Here is a 23,326-nt window from a genome sequence, read left to right as displayed (position 1 = left end):
TGCAGGGTATATGTGTGTGTGGTGGAGTGGGACAGGAAGAACAGAGAGTTGAGGCTGAAGAGATAGTATGGGAAGATTAGGAAGAACTCCACATGCCATTCTAAAAGGATTTAAGGGTTTTAAGTAGGTAACCAACCACACTGGCTTTGCCTGGACTTCCTGGGCATTAGCAAAGGTCACATCCTGAGAAACCCTTCAGCCTTGGGCAAACTGGGATGATTGGTAAATCTAGTAAGGAAGTGAAATCAGATGTCTGCTTTAGAAAAGTAACTCTGTAGCAATGTGGACAACAGTGTAGAGAGAAGTGAAGCTGGGCATAATGGTTCTTGCCGTGATTCTAGTGTGAACCCTGGTTGAATTAACAAGGCAGGAGTATCAGGGATGGAGAAGAGGAGGCCGATCTAAGAAATATCTAGGAGATGACCAATAGACCTTGGGCTAATTAGATGTTGAGGGAGAAGGAGAAGAATATTAAAGCAAATTCCTAGATTTCTGTGTCATAAAACTGGATGCGTAGTAGTGGTCATGGTAATGCAGAGAGAGGAGTGTGTGGTTAGTGAGTTTAAACTTATGATCAATTCTGACTGAGGAGTCATCATAGAGAAAATTTTACATGAATAGTGTTTTTAAAGATTGTTAGGACTTTTGGTGGGGGGTTTGGGGAGAGAAAACAATGAGGTCAGGGCAGGTATTTTGCAAAACAAAAACAAAAAAAAAACCCGCTTGAGTAAAATATATTGTTGAGTAAGATAAGATATTTCTAGGAATGGCGAGTAGTTATAGGATATACTCAGTTTAGGTGTAATTCTGCCTGATATGAATCTGATTAGACTGAGGAAAATAAGAAAAGACAAAGGCATTGTTTTGCTATAAATATATGATAGGGCAAGACTACCAAACTGGTGTGCCATGAATAGCACTGAGATGCTAGAGATGGATGACAGAAGTTCTTAGAGGAATATTGGGATATTGATCACCTCTAGTTTTAGGCAGCCTCATCTATTTATCTGATCTACACTGTGCAAATATTGTCATTTTACTACGGGTACCATTATATGGAAAAGATGTGGAAGCACTGTGCTGAGTAAATTCCTTCTTCTGTTGAGTTTAGAGTTAAATTTATATTGATTAAAAATACATCTAAATTGGGCAGCCCCAGTGGGTCAGTGGTTTAGCTGCCGCCTTTAGCCCCGGGCCTGATCCTGGAGACCTGGGATCGAGACTCCTCCCTGCATGGAGCCTGCTTATCCCTCTGCCTGTGTCTCTGCCTCTCTCTCTCTTTCTCTGTGTGTCTCTCATGAATAAATGAATAAAATCTTAATAAAAAATACACCTAAATTATTTTTAGAATGCAAAATAGCAAAACAAAGATTAAGTTTTCATTTCTTTCTGGCTCATAGACTTTATTTTTTCCCAGCTCTTTTGAGATATAATTACGTGTAATATTGTATAAAATTAAGGTGTATGATGCAATAATTTGATATACATAGATATGGTGAAGTGATTAAGTTCTTTATAAACAAAAAGTCTGGCTCTTTTTTCACCATTGTCCCTTGTGGGACAAGTGTTATTATTTCTAAAAATATATAGATACCCATTAAAATAAAAGCAGCCAATGATTGGTCATTTGCTATCTTTGAAATTAGTGGGAATGTAGCTATTAGTATTTGGACTCTTGCAGAATGACTGGCCTTTCAGAAGGTCATTATTATAAAAAATAGGGAAAGAACTTAATTAAAAAAGAACCAGCAAAATTACACTGATGCCAGTATAAAAGTGTGTGACATTTCGTCTCTTTTATTATAAAATACATTCTTCTATATCTATATAAAAGTGCACAAATACTTTTGTACAGAATGGGTAATTATAAGGTGAACATTTATTGACCATCGTCCAGGTTAAGAAATAGAATAATGCCTCACCAGTTTGGAAAAAACAGTTGTAGGGGACATTAATAGGATGTTGTGAAATTTGAAAATGATTTGGGTATGAGTTGAGATAAAAACTCACTGATCTGGAAAAAAATGGAGGCCAGTGAACGAAAAAGCATGCTGCAAAATGCTGTAAAAGAGCATTTACAGGGTGGTATCCCAGGATATTTAAAAAAGGTAGAAATTTTGGTTCCCCTTCTGCCCCACTATTCTCTCAATTTTCCATTCTTAACAAGTTACTCATTTCCCCATTACCTATCCTAATTTCACCTTTCGCTGCATCCAACCATTTGCTTGAAATTCTCTGGCAGATTAGGAAGTCCTTCTTCCATTAGCCACAACCAGAATCATGCATTCACAGGTTGATGGTGACATTTTACTGAAGAGTTAGGAGCCTTTCCCAAGGAGGTGCTCAATTCTGAATACCAGTTATGGAAATGAATCAAGTTGTCTTGTCACACTGGAGGAACTCTGATGCTAAGTTAGTGAATATGGCCAGTGGCGAAGGAGTCACACTTTGGCATAGTCACTCCCATTCTCGGGGCCAAGCATGGGGCTTCCTGCATGTAGCATACTCCCTCTTCCAGAAGGCTGTCTGATAGTTCTCCAGCAGGTGGTCTGCACAGTCTGTTAGCACCAATTTGCACAAATGGTGCAACAATAACCATCCATTATCTTTCCTTAAAAGAACGTTGAAGTTTGAGTGAAGGTCACCTGGGAAGCCTTGAAGTGAAGGCAAGTATCTCCGTGGAAAGGATTTGTGATGTAGATACCTCTGAGGTGACTCGAAGCTGTCACACAGTTGGTGTTAGGGAAGTTCTTATTGTTACAATAATTATAGGTATCAAAATTTAGAGAGATTCAAGGGATCATATAATCTAACCACCTCTCTAACAGATGGAGAAACTGAGTCCCAGAGAGAGGAAAGGGATTGTTTCATAGGACCACGGTTCAGACTAAAATTCCATCTCCAAACCAATATTTTCCCCTACACCAGTGATTGCAAAACTGTGGGTTGTGACTCTTGATAAGTGTTAAAGTTATTGCTTTGAGTCCAAGGCCATTCATGCCCAATGAGCATTGGTATAACCTTTACAAGCAAAAGTAGAACACACTCATTTGGAAGTGTGTGGCAGCTTTTGAAGTGCCATATAAATGTGTGGAAAAATATATACAGCTAATTTAATAATAATTCAAAGCCATATGATCACTGCCTGAGTCAGAAGATAGAACACTGCTTGCACTCCAGATGTTCTCCTGGGGCCTGCCCTAATTTTGACCCATCTCTGCTCTCTGCCCCCGACTCCACACAGAAGCAACCTCTCACCTGGCTTGTATAATTATTATTTTCTTGTCTTTAAAAATATTTTTTTCTAATTATGTCTGTATCCCATAATAACTTTTTTGAGGTCTCTGTGATTGAAATCACACTGACTATATTCTTTTGTGTTTTGCTTCTTCTGCTTATTATATTGGTGAGATGTATCCATATTACTGCACAAAATTATAGTTTATTTATTTGCATTGTGTCAGAATATAACATGGTAAGACTATACTTTCTAAAAAGTCAGTTCAATTTTCAATGGACTCTTGGATTGTTTCCAGCTTTGAATTTTTCTTGTCTGTATCTCTTGGTACACAGGTCCACAAGTTTCTGTAGAGAAGATGCTTGCAAGTAGAACTACTGAATCGCACAGTGTGTGTGTATCTTTAACTTCACTGTGCAAAGTGCTTTTTAAGGTGGTCTTGACAATTTATCTCTCACCAGCAATGCTAAGAAAGGATTCTTCACTCTAAAAACAGGTAGTAACCATTGTTCTAGTACATGCTTTCAACTCACTGCCACTATGTGGAACAGATTTCCAACCTTCTCAATGAGAAAGCTTGGTCACATGATGCTTTTCAAAATGATTTTTATTTACACAGGCCCTTGTTTAGGCATAAACTTGTGATGGAAATTGATATATTTATATTAATTTTATGTTGGTTAAACAGGTGGAAATGGTTGAAAGGGCAATGCTTGGTGTGTGTGTGTATGTGTGTGTGTGTGTGCACTAAGTGGGAGGGAGTGCAGAGTACACCTGCTGGGCCCTAGCCTAATGTCTAGCACATGGTGTAATTATTAGTAGGGTTGTCTGAAAATGGAACAGCCTTCCCTAGGAAGTAGAGTTTGCTTCATTGGAGGTGTGGGAGTTTCACATTGTGAAAGAAATACAGGATCAGGTCATCTTTGATCGTTCCCTCTCTTAGAGTTCATGACAGCATACTTCTCCCTCTTTCATTTTCTAAAATCCTATGGTAAGTAACAAATATCTGGAGAGAAAAACAAAAATAATACTTAGGGATATAACTTATTGTTGGGAAAATTTCTCTATTTGTCAAAGAGTATAAGGCTGACTTTGAGAGGATATCATTGCTTTTCCTATGCTCTCTCTCTATGTGCCCTTATTTGAGAATTATCTTAAGAATTTTTTTGGAGGGCTTGGCGGTTCAGTTAGTGAGGCGTCTGATTCTTGGTGTCGGCTCAGGTCATGATCTCATGGAGCCCCACATCGGGCTCCATGCTGGGCAGGGAGTCTGCTTGAAGATTCTCCTCTCTCTCTCACTCTCTCTCTCAAATAAGTAAGTAAGTAAGTAAATAAACAAACAAGCAAACAAATAAATAAATAAATCTTTTTAAAAAAATCTCAGCTTTCTTCTTGAAAACTGATGTTTAGCCGGATATTTGCTATGCTTCATCAGGTGCTAATAGCCAATGCTTACCATTTTCTACCTCTCTGTTTACCAGTCTAATAATATTTCAATCTAAGAAATAACAATATATAACCAGAGCTATTGATGCACTCAAACAGTATCTGTGGGCCTATCATGTTCTGTTCTGTGCCAGGGATTCAGCAAAGAACAAGACAGACCAAAGCACTGCTCTTGTGGAACTTACATGCTAGGAGTAGATCACAAAAAAATAAACAAGAATATCAGATGGAGATAAGGGCTCATACAGGTTTAACATAGGATGATGTGCTAGAGAGTGATTGGGTAGCTTCCTGAGACCATGTGGTCAAGGAAGCCAAGATCCCAATGATAAGGAGAGGCCAGATATGTCAGGGTGTCCCTAAGGGTTTAATAATTAACCTTAAGTCTAATTGCCCTCATAATGACAACAACCTATATTTGAATAATGTGCCCACTTCTGTTATTCCATTTCATTGTCATAACAGTTTTGTGAGGGAGGCATTAGTGTTCTTAACTTTTAGATGGGGTAATGACTTCCGGACTATAAAATTAGTAAATGGTAGACCAAAACCGGTCTTGAACCCTTGGCCTTTAAGTGTGGTCTTTTCCCATGCCCTGCCCGATCTTGAGTCTCTATCATGTTCAGTGAGTAGGCTGCCCAGACAGGCCAGTAGTCCCACATACTGACCTGTCTGTGCTTTGTCTTATGTCACTCAGACATCATTAGAAGAGAAGTTTTAATTTCAGCACCACACGAGAACCTAGAAAATGCCTCTTGCCTAAGATCACCAGACCAGAAGATTAGGATGTTGCTGGCAGAAACCACCACCGTCTGGTTGCTAGGTGGAGTCTCTCTTGCCTATTTCCTCCCCCTCTGCGGTTTGAGCTTGTGAAAACCTGTTTAAGGGGAAACCTAAGAACTTGTCTGGGCAGCAACCCCACTAACTCAAATGTGAGCAATTAGCAGGAGTTCAAGTCTTGTCCCCCATGACCTCTTCCACGTGAGAATGTCAGAGCTGAGGATGAAATGCCTTCAGGAGAGGCAGACCGGGGTGGGGAAGAAAACAGTTTTAAGTAAGAAGGACCTGACTCTGTTATCTACAAGCAGGATGACTAAGGATACATTCTTTAACGTCTTTAAACCCTATCTTCCTTATTTCTTGCCCATGGCTGGTATTAACTTCTTTATAGAGTTGCGAAGATTAAATCATAATGTGGAAAAATATATATTTAGTGTGACAAGCACATAATAGAAGTCATTTACATGAACTGGTTTTTCATGAGCTTCAGCCAAACTAGATGGACAATTATTCACAGGGCAGAGTATTTCCACCCTGTCTGCCACTGACAGGCGGGACAGTTTGCTTTTCAGCCAGCCAAATGGTGCGACCAAGAGGAGTTTCCACAGCCCAGGCTGGCAGCATCCTGGGTGGAGAAGAAACTCTGCTTAGTCAAAGAACACTAAAGTCCCATACACATCTGTTCTTCCTGTTTCCATAATCAGACTGCTGCCCAGCTAAAAGACTGTAGGCAGCAGCCTCTTCCCCTGATTTCACCTGAGGACAGCAGTTTTAGGGAAGCCATGAGAAGTCCACTTGTTGGGTGTGGAGGGAGAAGGATGGAGGTATAGATTTTAAGGGTTCAGCAACTTTTGGCCACTGGCTATAGAGGCCACTGGAGTAGAGGACACATCCCTGAATCCCTAGTCCCACCCCAAAGTACATTATCAGGCCTGACGTGACCCGGTTAATTGTAACACCACAGTATAATGACCTTATTATACCTTAAGCTGACATTTTGTCCTGAAATACACCTCCATGTTTCAGACTTTTTCTCTGCTCTGGGCTAGTCCCTTCACTTTGAGTGCCTTTTCTCCTACCCTTCTTTCCCGGCTGTTGAAATTCCAATCTTCCCCAAGTCCACTTCAATGAACAATACTCCTGGAGAATCTCTAGCAGACCTACTTTACCTTTGGCCTTAGACACAGTGGGCAATTCGAGTTGAACTTAAGGAAAGACACCTGAAGACTTTGTTCTGAGAGGTAGCACGTAAACATTTTTATGATGAGTTCCTCACGTCCGGGGCCTGACACAACACCAGTGTTGTTCCACTGTTTCCAATAGTAATTGTGTGAGGTAAGACTTTAGCAAGAGAACCAGGAGTCAATGGCCAGGAGATGACATTCCTAAGCTAGGAATGAGAGACAAGTGAGAATCCACAGCTGGGAATGAAATTAAGGGGCATTTCATTTGCCTATCATAGGATAGTGAATGGTACCCAGGTCACTAGACTCCTAAGGATTCCCTCAAGGCACACCCTTGCCACAAGTCAATGGATGTTAACGTTGTTTGTTTTTAAGATTTATCTATTCATGAGAGACACACAGAGAGAGGCAGAGACACAGGCAGAGAGAGAAGCAGGCTCCCCATATAAAGCCTGATACAGGACTTGATCCCAGGACCCCGGGACCACACTCTGAGCCAAAGGCAGATGCTCCAACCGCTGAGCCAGCCAGGTGTCCCTGAGGTCAACACTGTTAATGGAAAATGGAATGGAAAAACTTAACTCAGCTGATAAGTAGTGATATATTTCTTTATCTATTTCCAAAGTCGTCTTTTTTTTTTTTTGGTTGGAGCAGTGGTATTTTCTTTATCTATTTCTAAAATAGTTTTGGTTTTTTTGTAAAGAAATTTCCAAGACTGAGAAATTAGTATAACTTACTGACAGGCAATTGTGAACACACCTTTTGGTCCAGAGCAGGAGCTTGAGGACAAGATGTCCAAATCAGTTTGCTTCTTGCTTCCCAAGCCCTTGTTACACCTCTGTTGAAGGAAGGAGTTTGTGAGACTCAGTCTTACCTTTAGCATCTTTTCAACTCCCAGAGAAGACAATAAAGAGGAAGAAAATGAAAATGAAAGCACTTGTTTAAGAAACCTAGTCCTAAAGATTAACTTGAGTATAATGCAAATACATTTCCTAATGACCAAAGGCAGAATAGTCTTGAGATTGTTTATGTTTCCTTTTCCCCATATCAGTGGAATGATTTAATTTTTAGAGAATCTGAGAGATTCTGTTAAACTAGGGCTAGGAACAAGAAGAGTAAGGGTTCATTACCTTCCAGACCAACCAACCTTCTTTCTTTTTTTCCTTCTTGCTCTTCTCTCCTTTTTTCCTTCCTCCCTCCCTTCCTTCCTCCCTTCCTTCCTTCCATATAGTCACTAACCTACTTATTCATCCATTCAACACATATGCAGATAATGTGCCAGGTGCTGGGTAAACCGTATTAGAGGAAATAAACTTGAAAGGATCTTAAACTGATAGAACTTACAGACCAATCAACCTTCTTTCCTTTTTTCCTTCTTTCCTTCCTTCCGTCCTGCCTTGCTTCCTTCCTTCCTTCCTGTCACTAACCTACTTATCCATCCACTCAACACATATACAGATAATGTGCCAGGTGCTGGGTAAACTGTATTAGAGGAAATAAACTTGAAAGGATCCTCAACTGATAGAACTTAAAGTCCTGTGGAGGGTAGAAAGGAGGGAGCTAGAATAGCAAGCAAAAAATACTAAGTACAAATTGTGAAAATGATTTTTAAAAAGTCTTATAAAGGGTGGGTGAGATCAGGGTCTTATCATTATATAGGAGATTAGCTAAGTCCTCTCTGAGAAGAACACACTTAAAGGAGGCTGCCACAGACGAGAGATAGCCAGCCATGGGAAGACCCTGAGGGAAGAAAGGACTCTGTGCCTGTGGTTGGCGTGGCCAGGGCAGAACCAGGTGGTGGGAAGTGATTCAGTTTGGCGAAAGAGACAGATGCACACAGGCAGAGACAGACAGACCACAAGGGCAATTTGCTTTCTCTCTTTGCACCTCAGTTTTCCTCATCTGCAAAATGAGCTGTTGCACCCATTATTGACCTTATTGGGCACTTGACATAAAGTGTAAATTCTTTTTTTTTACTATAGATTTCAGTATTAAAATTCTCTAGTTCTCCTCTGAGTACTGAGAAGAACATCTTAGGCACTAGGACCTAGAGACCTGTGTAGATTAGGTGGGAGAAACTCAATACCTACTCAGGTTTCTTAACCTCAGCATTATTTGGGACCAGAGAAGTTTTTGTTGTGGAGGTTGAGGGGCAGTTGTCCTCTGCACTACAGGATGTTTGACTGCCATGGATGGGGGGTTATTTCATAGCATTCCTGGCCTCCACCTAGAAGCAATGTCAGTATCATCTCTCACCCAGTTGAAAGTCATTTAAAATGTCTCTAGCTATTGCCAAATGTCCCCTGGTAGCAGAATCCACTCCTGATTGAGAACCACTGGTGTACAGGATGAGGCTTGTAATCTTATGAGCAGGCCCAATATGAGATGAGAAAAGAATCTGTCATAGGGCCTTAGTGTTGAGGAAAGGAGAAAGTATGCCAGGAACCATGAGAAATAGAGGAGCAACTACTCATTTAAAGCGGGCATCTCTTACTCTGATTGATTTTCGTCCTTTTTTCCTTAAAACTTCAGGTGCTCACGATTAGATCACCCATAATCCTTGGTTCATGACACTCTCATTACTTGTCAATGCTGCATTGCATTAATTCAGTTAGCTCTTTAATTGGTTCTTTATAATAACGTGATGATTCCACCACCCCCAACAAAAGCTAGGACCTTGACAATAGTTTGCATTTGACATTGTGGCCCTGCCTTGCCTCAGTGGAGGTAATCACTGTCCTGTATCATATCTTTGTCAATTCCTTGTTTTCCTTCCAACGTAGCTTTCTTTTATTTAACTCTATCCCAAAAATATATTTTATTTTTCATTGCTTTCAACTTTGTAAAAATGCTTGCATGCTGATGTAATTGTTTGAACTGATTTTTATCACTTACTAGTGTGTCACCAAGAGTCATCCATGTTGTGGAGTGTTGCTGAAGCTGATTTGCCTGAACTGCTGTGTAAGATCCCATTGTATGACTGTACTGTAAGGCCTTATTCTTTATCTCACTGGATGGTGTTGGGATAGTTCCTGGGTTTTTTGGTGCTTTCCAGCTGATTCTTCCAGTATAAGAATGTGGGTACTGTGCTGTCACGATTTCTGATTTATTTTAAAGAAAAGCCAGAAATCAGAATTTTTATGTGAAAGTAACTGGAGGACCAATATAAAGTTTTAAGAAATGCTGACCAGGCCAACAAGAACCTATCTGCAGGCCATTCTTCTTGAGCATCCAGTTCAAGATTTCTGGAATAGGTCATTCAGATTGAGAATATCTCCCTTCGATCTAGAAGTCAACTAAATTTAGGGGTCCCTTGGAAAATCATCCTTCGAAGTTACAAAGTATCAAACAAGAAGCTACTGAGGTAGAAATTGGAGTAGGGTTTGTGGTGAGGATAAGAGTTGATAGAAATTGATAGAAATTGCATTCATTCAGAACAAATTAGTACAGTGAAATAGTCCCTTCACATCCAAAATTTGGAAATAAGGTAAATAAGATTATCTTTTTTTTAAACTTTGTTTTTTAAATTTATTTTTTATTGGTGTTCAATTTGCCAACATATAGAATAACACCCAGTGCTCATCCCATCAAGTACCCCCCTCAGTGCTCATCACCCAGTCACCCCCACCCCCCGCCCACCTCCCTTTCTACCACCCCTTGTTCATTTCCCAGAGTTAGGAGTCTCTCATGTTCTGTCTCCCTTTCTGATATTTCCCACTCATTTTTTCTCCTTTCCTCTTTATTCCCTTTCACTATTTTTTATATTTCCCAAATGAATGAGACCATATAATGTTTGTCCTTCTCCGATTGACTTATTTCACTCAGCATAATACCCTCCAGTTCCATCCACGTCGAAGCAAATGGTGGGTATTTGTCGTTTCTAATGGCTGAGTAATATTCCATTGTATACATAGACCACAGCTTCTTTATCCATTCATCTTTCTTTTTTTAATAATAAATTTATTTTTTATTGGTGTTCAACTTGCCAACATACAGAATAACACCCAGTGCTCATCCCGTCAAGTGCCCACCTCAGTGCCCGCTACCCAGTCACCCCCACCCCCGCCCTCCTCCCCTTCCACCACTCCTAGTTCGCTTCCCAGAGTTAGGAGTCTTCCATGTTCTGTCTCCCTTTCTGATATTTCCCACTTATTTTTTCTCCTTTCTCCTTTATTCCCTTTCACTATTTAAATAAGATTATCTTAAGGGAGATAAACTATTTTTAAAAATCACTTAAATTTTCAAATATTTAATGAAACCAGGAAAGAAATGCAGAATTGTCTTAAAGAGAATAAATAGCTCCCACTCTAATGGGATTTGACTGTAATTTGATTGAATGAATTAGCAGGCATGTCAGTTAGGGTGGGAGATGGTCAGAGAAGAGTCCAGAGCCCATTTTAAGCACTATGCTTGCATTTGGCTCCATTGACAGGACAATCACTCCTGGAGATGGTGCTTTTGGGAAAAGAACAAACTTTTAATACCTACCCATGTATTCATCTTGTCTTGTGAAGGTTACATGCATATCATTCTCTCATTCCAACCAGTCTCTTGGACCAGGTGAGCTTTAATCTTCTCTGCCAGAGGTGTTTTTCCAACAATCTCTGAGTCTAGAAGGCTGAGAGCCACTCTTAGGACTTGGTGAGGACTGAGGTGATGACATTACCCTTAAAGCTTCCTGGAGTCAATGTCCTACTCTCATCACCCTCTCATGTGCATTTCCAAAAGCATTGCCTTCACACAAATACTCACCCAGTGTCAGGCCCTAAGTATAAGAGCTTGTGAATCAGATTTGATTCAGCCTTGTGAACTTTCTAGGGCAGGGTCTTACCTAGACTGTTGGAACTCCCTAAGTATGGAGAGATTTACTTGCATGCATCTGTGTGTATCTGGGTATAGGGTCTATAGACTCTTAAGGGGTTTTGTTGGCTGAGGTAGTTGAAACCATTGCTTTGGAAACCATAAGTGTGACATCTTGAGTATAGGGATCTGCAGAGGAGAAGATCTGGACACCCAGCAGCCAAAGTTTAAACCCTCAGGAATGCAAAGGACCTAGATCTCCAGGGACAGGGGGAACGGGGGAATCTGTGGGTAATAGAAAAGATAAAGAAAGGGATAGTGTGCTATTTCATAATGCATGTAGACTGCCATGGGTGTGATATTCTTCTGAAATTTTCTCAATATTCTCTCTCTCTTTTTTTTTTTTGGCTGATGGACTACTTTTTGTAGGAAGTAAGGGTGGACAGAGTGCAGAGTAGCAAAGATGGCTCCCTCTGCATTTTGAGGGATGAGCTACTAACTGATGTAGTGTCCACAGAACTGAGAACAGGCAAGCTTTGAATGCAATACTCTGGTCTAACTAGGGGATATTCACCTGGCCTGACTGGTACTTCTGGTCTCCTGCTGTACCAGTGTTTTTATTAATAGTACCCAATTTAGATGACAATTTATATAGTCATTCCTCTATCTAACCCTTTTATTCCTCTAACCTTGTTTGTTCTTATCTGTTTGTATGTTTCTCTTTTCATTAAAGTAATGAGTTCCTTGAGGCTAGAGGCATAGTCTCATTCATCTCTGTGTCTAGCACATGTCTGCTGTTTGGTGGACATTTAGAAATTGTTTGTTAAATTGAACTGAAATCTGAGACAGAATGAAGAAGAGCCTTAGAATGGAAATGACCAGCTCAAATTATCTTCCCTGTGCTGAAGAGGTCTAGATTGTAGGTCCAGTTTTGAGTTACTGATGAGCTTTATGCTTTAGAAACACATGTAATCTCTTTCAACTAAGTGAGAAGTGCTTGGAGAAGGGCTTTGAGTGCTCAATAAATGTTAGCTGCTATCATTGTTACCAATAATACTTGCTAATCATATCTATTACATATAATAACTTTATTTTCTTATTTATTTTTCTTTATTTTTTATAATAACTTTAAATTTCAGTTTTCTTAGCTGGAAAATGAAGATAATTCATGCTCATATTGTTTTGAGAATGAACATGAAGACAATTTAGAAACTATAGAGGGCTCTATTGGATAGCCCATAAAATAATACATGGTAACAGGGAGATTTGTGCTTCTAGAATTGGCATAATTCTGACATATTACATGGGTGGCTCAACTGATGGACAATATAAAGAAACTTTTAAATATAACATTCAAAAATGATACAATGTCTGGGCTGTGGAGCAGAAGTTGACCTATTCCCAAGTGTAGGAACATTAAAAAAAAAAAAAAAAAAAACACATGGGAAAAGATGATAGGGTAGACTCAGAGCAAGTATGGGATTTAGGATTGGGTTCCTGCTCAGTGTAAGATCAACAAAGCATTGCTTCAGGAATGATGAGGGGGCTGAACCATTCCAGGCTTGGCAGCTGGAGAACAAGAACTTGAGTTTAGAACAAAAGAGGATTCATGTAAAGAAAGACATCCTAGGTGGCAAAATTGGCCATGAGTTTATATTTATGAGTTAATGTGAACATTTAATCAAAGTCATGCCAAATGTGAATGATACCTGAGGCAGACAGTCAACACCTGCATGCGTTGCTAATAAGAGGAAGAATCCCCAAAATTCGACACTAAAGCAGCCTTCAGCAAAGATCACAGAAACAATTCTGGTAATGTAATCTTTATCTGGTGAGACAGAGAAGGTGGCTGATTTAAAGTTGCATGTTCCAGGTCCCTTGTTATTCTAACAGGCAATCCTAGCAGGAGCTGAACTATTGACACAAGGAATTCTTAGATCTAAAAAGTGCCATTAAACCAAAGGGTAGAATTTCAAGTCTACTTCTGGGAAAACGGCTAGATGATAGTAGAAGTAACAGCACCAGCAGCATGAGCAGCAGCTGTGATAAACACATGTGTAGCACTTGTACATAGTAACTCATTTAATTTTTACTGAATTTCCCAGTTTGATTGCAATGTCTCAGAGGCCTGAGATCATATGGTACTTTGTCAGGGATCCTTCTCCCCCTTCTCAGTCTCTCCTCAACTTCTTCAATCTCTATCCCCAGTTTTATCACCCAAATTCCAGTTGGTTCAAATGCTATTTATTGTGCTTAACCAGTATTTGCGGTCATTTTGGTTCTTCCCCAGGAGATATTTGGCTACCGGACTCAAGGCTGCCGGAAAACTCTCTGTCTTGCTGGATCCATCTTCTCCTTTGGGATCCTCCCTTTGGTGTTTTACTGGAGACCCGCTTGGCACGTGTGGGCAAATTGTGTGCCGTGTTCCTTGCAAGAGGCAGACGTCGTGTTGCTGAAGACAACAGTAAGTGTGTACCTGGCTTTTACCTGGTGACCCTTTTTCCTGGACATCTCATTACAGGATGGCAGTGGGAGATGTGCACCTGGCAAGTTCCATCACAGCCTTGCATTTATTTACCAAGAACTCAATAATTTCTCTATGATAGTATTTCAGAAGAAGACCTACCTCACTGGGTATTCCTTTTAAACTTGTGAGTCTTATGGACATTAGGGCTGAAATAACAATAGGAGTAGCTAAAAGTAATGGGTAATGTGAAATAGTTAAGTCAGGCTACTAGCTACAAAATTTGCATGGATGCTTCCCCTCATGTCCTGATGTATCACACCTACACCATTTCCCCTGGAGCAACTCTGCAGGAAGAGATTGGGAGAGGTAGGAAGGAGATGGGGAGTACCCCTCTGAGGAGGATGTGGTCTTCTGTCCATTTGAGAGAGCCATGGTCTTTGAGGGAGTGTGTTGCATCCTGCAGATATGCTAGAGTTAAAAAAAAGCAGCCACCTTTTTCTGAGCTCATTGTCTCTCTCTGCTAATACAAGGTACAGGTGTTAGGTGAGTTTCCATGAATTTGCTCAGCTAACACTACCTCCTAACATTCATTACACTTAAGCAACGTCTGTCGTTCATGTTTATGCTGGACTGTCAGCTCCACAAGGGAAGGAATTATTTCTCACTTGCTAATTGTTACATCCCTAGTTCCTGTGTGCTGTAGGGATTCCATAATATGTGGTGGCTGACAGGCTGAGGTGGATATTCCTATTGATGGAAGTCAAAGTACAGTCTTACAAAAAGAACCTTCTCTGGCTGACTAACAACACATCAGCCCAAATGACCCAGAATGACAACCACATTTTGATAAATCAACCTCTGCTGGGCTCTTAGCTTATTTTTATATATAGTAATCTCTCTAAATAAACACACTATTTAATACAGCAAGAGGAGATGTAAGCAACAGTCTTATAACAATGACCCTGGAGGAACCTCCTTCCAAGTTCTACTGTTGTTCTCAGGGGGCAATGCTCTTGCTGCAGCAGAAATAACTTCAGGAACAGAAAAGCTTTTCTGCCCTTTCAGAGTGTACCACCAGACTCTTTGGACCTGAGAATGGCTGGCCGGCCAAATTGTACTCTTTGAGATTGCTGGCAGAGTCAAGGCACAAATCGGAATAGGAAGAAATGAGCAAGAAAATGGCAAGGGAAGGGAGGAAAGTGAGAAAACTGGAGGGTAGTGGATAAAGGGAAAGTGAAGAGGAAGAAAAGAGAAAGAAACATCCAGTAAGAGAAATAAACAAGTTGTCACCAACAGGGAATGAATGTGCAGTTTGGGATTCGGAGTCAAGAGGTTTGACTCCTGGTCCTAGCACCCCAAGTATGTTACACCTCAGGAGTGTTACCCAACCTTTCAGGACTCCATTTGGAAAATAGGCTAGAAAAAGCACTCATTCTCGCTTGCATTGATGTGAGAATGAAGTGAGGTTATGTATATGAAAGCCCTTTGCAAACTGTAAAATACATGATCAAAGACCATTTTGAGTGTGTGTGTGTGTGTGTATTATTGCTGAAGCAGCTCAGAGAACTTGCTATATAAAAGAGGCTGTTATACAAAAGAACCTGCTATAGACTAAATGCACCACATAGAATTGTTTGATTGTTTGGATACTGTGTCCTCCCGTTTTTAGTCAGGAGCATTCCTTCCAGGATGGGAGACATAGGGAAGAGGTCCAGTGCCTGTGAATCCCCAGTACTCATTCATCATCCATGCTCAAACAATCATCTCTCCTGGTTGCATGTGGTCAGCTTTGCAACCAGATACATATTGGAAAATTTTAAGAAGACTGGTGCCTTAGGGTACTGTGTTCCATCCTCCTCCTCTTTCTTTGTCTCTTTCAAAGCCGATTAAGCCCCGTTCCCATTTCACTGCCCTCCACAACTAATCAGAGCAGTCTAAACCATCCTCAATCTTTCCTTTTTCATCTTGATTTCAACTTTAATTTTTAATTACCTCCTCTTATGTGTCATTTTAAATGGATTTGCTATGCCAGAGACTCTCCAAATAAATGAGGTTCTAAATTAGTCTTTATGTAATTAGACAAGAACTCAATTATATCAAACATTCTTACTATATGAACCTTAGATAGAAATAAGCTTTGGGCACCAATAGCTTAAAAATCTGAGGCTAGGTTATTTGCATTAAATGACACCTTAAAAATTTTTATTTGAATTGTATTATAATAGCTGGACTATAAGAATTTCCCATTAAGGCTAAAAAGACTCTTACCTGAAAATGTGTTGTATATCTATTTTTCATGTTATTAAAAAATCAGTACTTGGTATTTATCATCAATCTCACACTGGTAAGATTATGGATCATTATCGCAGATACTGATTAGGTAGTCATTTCTTAACATTAAAAAGGGGGGGTGCCATGATGTACTAACTAAAAGTCGTTAGCACTCCGTTTATTTTCAGTTCCCCATCTCTTATTAAGCACTTCTAAGAGTGGGATTTTTCCAAAATATAAGAGTAACTACACTTCTATTTTATAATTTTAAAAGTGGCATTTTATTCATTATTCATCTACTTTTGAATTTTAACTGATATCTGTAGGGTGGCCACATTTCTATGCAAATTACATGATTTACATTCATTGGTGTTTTGAATTCAGATGCTCCTGATGATTTCCATGGTTTTCATCTTTATTATAATTACAGATGCGTTTTTTTTTTCCTTCCCTGTCATATGTCATGTTGTCAAAGACACATGATGTGCAGAGGAGGATGTGAGGATTGGTTAGTAGGCTGAGTCAGGGTGTTTCATTTCAGTGTTTCCGTGGGGAGCATTTCCCCTCAGTTTCACCTAAAGGTGTCATTGCTTGGGGCTTTAGTTTAAAAACTCAGAAATTCTGCAAATCAGCCATGCAGATGGCATCGAGAGTCCACTAGCTCCCCTGGATGCTCTTCAGCCACCGGGGTTTGTATTCACGTGTCTGGATTTCTGACTTATCTCTCCCTTCTCCTCTGCAGCCTGGTCTCTCCAAGCCCCAGGTGCCTCATATCAACACCATTTCCTAAGGGATCCAGACAGTTTTGGTCTGTGCTTTTACTCATAGCATTTCTTCTGCTATTCTTTGTCCTTTTCATTCATTCAGTTATTTATTCATTCATTTAATACTTCCTGAGCACCAATCACATACCACACATTGTTATAGGTGCTGGGAATATAGCTGTAACCAAAACAGATGGAAATCTCTGTCCAGTAGAATGATATTCTGGTGAGGAATCAGCTCATACATGTATGCGCGTGCGCTCACACACACGTATTCGCACATACACATTTTCTATAGAGTGAATATAGAAAGTAGGTGTTCTACTTCTATTTATGAAAGCCTCTCATCCCTCAGCCATCTACCTCCTTCTCCATTGATGATCCATTCTCTGACTCAATTTTGGGGGAATTAATTACCTTCCTTCATTCTCTTTTGGCTCCATATTTTCACTCCTGACTACTATAATGCTTTTTGCAATCTGCCTTGTATTAAAATGCTATTCATTTCATATTTTATAAAACAGCATCTCATTGACTATTTCATATAATTCTCATAACAACCCTGGAAAAAGGGCATTATCACCTGTCTCTATTTTACAGATGAGGATACAGATTATATCTTTGCAGTCTAGTAAACCTAGTAAATGTCACCCAGGCTTTTCCTTTCCCTCTTTCTCTCTCCCTCTTTCCCTCCTTCCCCCCCTTCATAAATTGATAAGCACAGGTTGTGTGCCAGCCATAGTGGTAGCTCATGGGCAGGGGGTAGAGTATAACAGTAGTAAAATCAGGGTTCTTTTTTTAAGATTTATTTATTTATTTACTTATTTATTTATTATAGACATAGAGAGAGAGAGGCAGAGACACAGGAGAAGGGAGAAGCAGGCTCCATGCTGGGAGCCCGATGTGGGACTCGATCCCGGGACTCCAGGATCGCGCCCTGGGCCAAAGGCAGGCGCTAAACCTTCTGAGCCACACAGGGATCCCCCAAAATCAGGGTTCTTGACCTCATGAAGTTCATTAGATCACTACACAAATAAATGTGAACATCCAACTGCTATAAGTGCTACTTAGGAAAGGCTCATGGTTATGGTAGGATTGTAAAATAGGGCTTTGACTAAGTCAAGAAAGTCTTTCTTGAGCTCTAAAGGTGATGATGGCTGGTGGGAAGGAGCACATGGGAAACGGTCAGGAAAAGGAAATAGTGTAGACAAAGAACTTGCACCTGTCTTCTGACGCTCTAAATCTTGAGTTTTTTCCCACTATGCTTCATTCCTTTTTTATAGTTTTTTTTCTTTTATTAGATTATAGGGTTTTTGAAAACAGTAACTATAGCTTATTTCATTCTTTTTTGGTGACTGAATAATATTCAAATGCATGTGTGTGTGTGTATGTGTGTGTCCCATCTTCCTTATCCATTCATTTATCAATGGACCCTTGGGCTGCTTCCATAGTTTGGCAATTGTAAATAAAGCTTCAATAAACATAGAGGTACCTATATCCTTTCAAATTTGTGTTTTTGTATTTTCTGGTAAGTATTTAGTAGTCCAATTACTGGATCATAGAATAGTTTTATTTTAAATTTTTGAGGAACCTCTATACTGTTTTCCTCAGTGGCTGCGCCAGTTTGCATTCCCACCAACAGTGTATGAAGGTTCCTTTTTCTCCACATTCTCACTAACACTTATTTCTTATGTTTTTGATTTTAGCCATTCTGATATGTGTGAAGTGATATCTCATTATAGTTAATGAGATGTAGATTTGCATTCCCAGATGATGAGTGATGTTGAGCATCTTTTCATGTGTCTATTGGCCATCTGTATGTCTTCTTTGGAAAAATGTCTGTTCATGTCTTCTGCCCATTTTTAAATTGGATTATTTGGTTTTTGAGCATTGAATTTACCAATTCTTTATGTATTTTGGGTACTAGCCCTTTATCAGATATGTTACTTGCAAATATATTTTCTCATTCACTAGGTTGCCTTTCAGTTTTGTTGATTATTTCCTTCACTGTGCGAAGTTTTTTATTTCAATGCAGTCCTAATAGTTTATTTTTGCTTTTATTTCTCTTGCCTCAGGAGACAAATCTAGTAAAAATGTTGCTATGGCTGATGTCAGAGAAATTGCTGCTTGTGCATTCTTCTAGGATTTTTATGGTTTTAGGTCTCACATTTAGGCCATTGATCCATTTTGAATTTATTTTTGTGTATGGTGTGAGAAAGAGGTCCAGTTTCATTCTTTCCATGTAGCTGTCCATTTTCCTAACACTATTTGTTGAAGATATTGTTTTTTTCTCATTGCATATTCTTTCCTCCTTTGTCAAAGATTAATTGACCATATAATTGTGAGTTTATTTCTGGGTTTTCTATTCTGTTCCATTGATCTTTGTGTCTATTTTTCTGCCCGTACCATACAGTTGTGATTACTAACACAGGGCCATTTGTAATGTGATTTATATTCTGTGAGATGTTTGCATGTATGTTGCCTCATTTAGTCTTCTCCGGTACAGATTTCTTTTCCCCCATTTTGCAGATAGAAGCATAGAGAGTTCAAAGAAGAGTTCAGGGTCCCATAGCTGTAAGCAGTGAAAGAAAAGCTTCTATCAAGAGCTGAACTGGAGTGGGAACTGGAGATCTTATTGTCCCCTGGCCAGCAAGTAGACTCCACGAGGCAATAGTGTGAAACTGTGGAAGAGTAGAGTCTGGAACCTGAGTGCCTTGGTTTCATTCCCTGTGTTGCTCTTGACCTACTTTGAGTAATGCATTAGCTCACACTGCCATAATAGCATACCACAAACTGGGTGCCTTAAACAACAGAAAGTTATTTTCTCACAGTTCTAGAAGCTAGGGGTTCAAGATCAAAGTGTTGGTAGGATTGGTTTCTGGGGAGATCTTTCTTCTTGTTTTGCAAATGGCCAGCTACCCTCTCTCTGTGTTCACATGGGAGAGGGACAGGTTTGGTTCTTCCTCTTCTTATAAGGGCACCAACCCTATTGGATTAGGACATCACTCTTATGACTCCCTTAATCTTAATTACTTCCTGAAGGCCCTATCTCCAAATGCAGTCATACTGGGGGATGGGGTTCAATTGACTCATTGTCTAAAATATCTGGAAATGCAGTGCTCAGTAAGAAGTAACAAATAAAAAGTCTAAATTGGTTTTACAAAGTGTGTAGTAACCAAGAACCCTGGAATGACTACATGCCAGGCACAGATTTCACCAAAGCACCTTACACCTACAGTCTCATTTGTTTCTCATGACAATGTGGCAGATACGACTGTTAGCCCCACTTAACACAAGAAGAGGAAGTGGAGGGTGACTGGAGAGTGGGTAAATAACTTGCCTGTTATAGATTAAATTCATCTCCAGATATTTCAGACAATGAGCCAGCTAACTCACTACCCATTCTTCCCTCAGAAAATGTTCATTACAAAATATTCAATCTCTCCAAAAATATATGCTGAATTGTTCAGGATTTCCATTCCCACCCTCAAACATAGATAAAGCCTTTGCTTTGTCATATAACTTTCCTGCTTTGTCCACTCTCTCTACCACCACATCCACTGCCCCTCCCCCATGCCTTTTTTTTGGTCAACATATCCCAAGAGTGCTGAGACAATAATTAGGGTGAGACTTATTCAATATTTAGAACTTTATTTCTTTATTTTATAACTAAATACTACATTCTAGCCAATGTCAACTTTTTTCCAGCTAAGCAACTTTGGGAATATGAGGTCAAGGCATCAAGAGTATCGGTGGGTATAATCAGGAGGGGGAAAGGAAAGAAAAAAGTGATAACTAAATATAGAAAGAATAGTATTTTGCCAAAGTAAAAGGTCTGTAAAGGCAGCACAGCACTTTAGAAAGAACCTGAGAAATATAAGTTATTAGTTTATCCATAAATCTCTAAGTACTAGGAAGAGTTCATGCTTTTTGCATTGCAATTGTATCCATCTCCAAGTGAAAAGTACTGACCTCCTGATATCTCTTTGGAGCTTTGCAACGGGTTACTCTTCTTAAGACAAGCTCGGAAGTACATTTTGTGTGAGCAAACTCCTACACAAGGAGGTAAGTCACAGCATTGGCATGAACTTAGAGTGACCATTACACTACTTTAAAATTCTAACAGATAGGGATCCCTGGGTGGCGCAGCGGTTTAGCGCCTGCCTTTGGCCCAGGGCGCGATCCTGGAGACCCGGGATCGAATCCCACGTCAGGCTCCCGGTGCGTGGAGCCTGCTTCTCCCTCTGCCTGTGTCTCTGCCTCTCTCCTCTCTCTCTCTGTGTGCCTATCATAAATAAATAAAAATTAAAAAAATAAATAAATAAATAAATAAAATTCTAACAGATAAGATGTGTATTACAAAAAGTTGTACAAAGATAAGCAAGGTCACTTGCTTTGCACAAATGTAAAAGTTAGCCTGGCATTTCAAACTTCAGAAATTGCAAGGCCACAGGAAATATAAAATGCCCAGGTTTCCCCCACCCCTACCTTTCTGTCCAGGTCAAACAAAGGTCCCCTGTGCACATTCAGTTCTTTGAAATGCACTCTTGAATTATTTTAAATTCTACTTTAAGAATTCAGGGACTGATCTGGTTAATTCTCTTGCTAAAAAAAGTAGTAAAGCCTGCTCAGTGAGACTTGAGGTGTTAAAAGTCTGGATTCGCCCAGCAAACAGTTTGGATTATTTGCATTACAAAGCAGTTATTTAAAGTGGTAGTTCCTCTGGTGCACTTAAGTCTCTTATGGATCATTAACTGCTTGAGAGAGCTGGGAAACAGAGTGAAGTGGGATAGCCATTTCCAGGTAAAACTGCTTCTTTTTCCAAAAAGACAAATAAATCGAAAGACTCTCAGAGACTCTCACATTTCCTCAAAGGTAAAGTGAGTTCTTATTTACAGAAAGCTCTCAGGAACAACATGTTGAAAATGAGGCACAGAGCCGTAGGCCAGCGAGCATTTGTTGTACTCAGCTACAGGCCAGACCTTAGACCAGGTGCATTATGTATTATTGCATTTAATCCTTCAAGCATACATGAAATGTGGTATTCTCATCCCTACTTCAAGATGCAGAAAATTAGGCTCAGAGACTTACAAGGATTTCAAGATGGTTCAGAACCAAGGTCTGCTAAGGAAGGGGCCTGTGCTTTTTCCATGTTGGACAATATCAAACCAAAAGCTGGGAGAAGGTGATGATGTAATACAGAGTGACTATCTCACACTGACACACTTCTCCATCCATTTCTTTGCTTGCTTTTTTTTTTTTTTCTTAAAAAGTTGGGTAAATTTCTTTAAAAATATGAATGATTTTACAGTGTTTAACACAGCAATAAATAATAGAAAAGTCAGTGTTATTACCTACTCTAAGAAAAATGGTTATCTCACTACGGTATCTTTACTTAACCTATAGAATTATAGTTTGTGTTATATCGATTGCCTGGATAGCTCAGTTGGTTAAGTGTCAGACACTGGACACTTGATTCTAGTTTAGGTCATAATCTCAGGTAGTGAGATTGAGCCTGGAGTGGGGTTCCCTCTGCCTTGCCCTGCTTGTGTGTGTGTGCACTCTCTCTCTGTCTCTCAAAAAAAAAGGAATTATACTTTTCATTATATAGAATTATGGGTTATAGAGCTTGGAGGGTAGAGGGGATGGTAAGAAATAAAGTTAAAGGCAAATATATCCAAACACCTTTATTTAATTATAATACGGCTTATATAATAAGATGGAGGCATATAGATGAATTTTGGTCTCATATGTACCTAGACTAAGGCATTCAGTTGTTACATTGGATTAACACTGACCTGGGGGAGCTTGGAAGCTCCAGTGTTCTACTTTGCCATTCCATTTTTTAGACATTATAGTCTAGAGGTCTGTTTGCTGTCACACAGGGCCAAAGGGTGACAGCTTGGTTTTAGAAATCAGATTCTCTGATGCCAAAAGAGCAGAGATTATGAGAAACTGGATGCTATTTGTTATATGGTGCAGATTTCAGGGTAATTGTCATCCTACATGAGCCACAGAAACCATGGGCAATGTTGAAACAAAGAGAAAGGAGCCAAGATTTGGAGTGAGAAGACCTGGCTTTAAGTCTTGGTCCTGTCCTTGCTACCTGTACCAGACTGGTCTGGTCTGAGCCTTGCTGTTGGAGCACCTGGAACAGAAGTGCTAAATAAATTTTAACACTTTTTATTATTATTAGATACTCAAACAAAATCCCCTTACAGCAACACTGCCTTTGAAGTGGTCAAAGACAAAGCTGTATGATGCTAAACTATGTCAATGTCAAGATATGTCCTATGGAATTGTTGCCTGTCCCACAGTACCTAAAAGATGTCCCCCAGTTCAGTGGCTCAGCCATTAGAAATTTAGCCATCTTCAG

General features: G+C 39.8%; 1 protein-coding gene across 6 annotated transcripts in view; it reads left to right on the top strand.

Moving 5' to 3' along the window:
* The window catches only part of ATP13A4 (ATPase 13A4), a 111,475-nt gene that overhangs the window by 16,065 nt on the left and 72,084 nt on the right, over positions 1 to 23,326 (top strand). For all 6 annotated transcript variants that reach the window (XR_003127288.3, XR_003127287.3, XM_025425383.3 and 3 more), the window contains one exon: positions 13,739 to 13,912. Coding sequence is in view for 4 of the 6 variants with exons in the window: in XM_025425383.3 (XP_025281168.1) it covers positions 13,739 to 13,912 (174 nt within the window). In the remaining 2 variants the exon portion in view is untranslated. The remainder of the gene's footprint in view (positions 1 to 13,738; positions 13,913 to 23,326) is intronic.

The sequence above is a fragment of the Canis lupus genome, chromosome 34, assembly GCF_003254725.2.
Source record: "Canis lupus dingo isolate Sandy chromosome 34, ASM325472v2, whole genome shotgun sequence".
Lineage (NCBI taxonomy): Eukaryota > Metazoa > Chordata > Mammalia > Carnivora > Canidae > Canis > Canis lupus.
The sequence above is the reverse complement of the archived record's forward strand: the minus strand, read 5'-3'. Positions and strand labels throughout refer to the sequence as shown.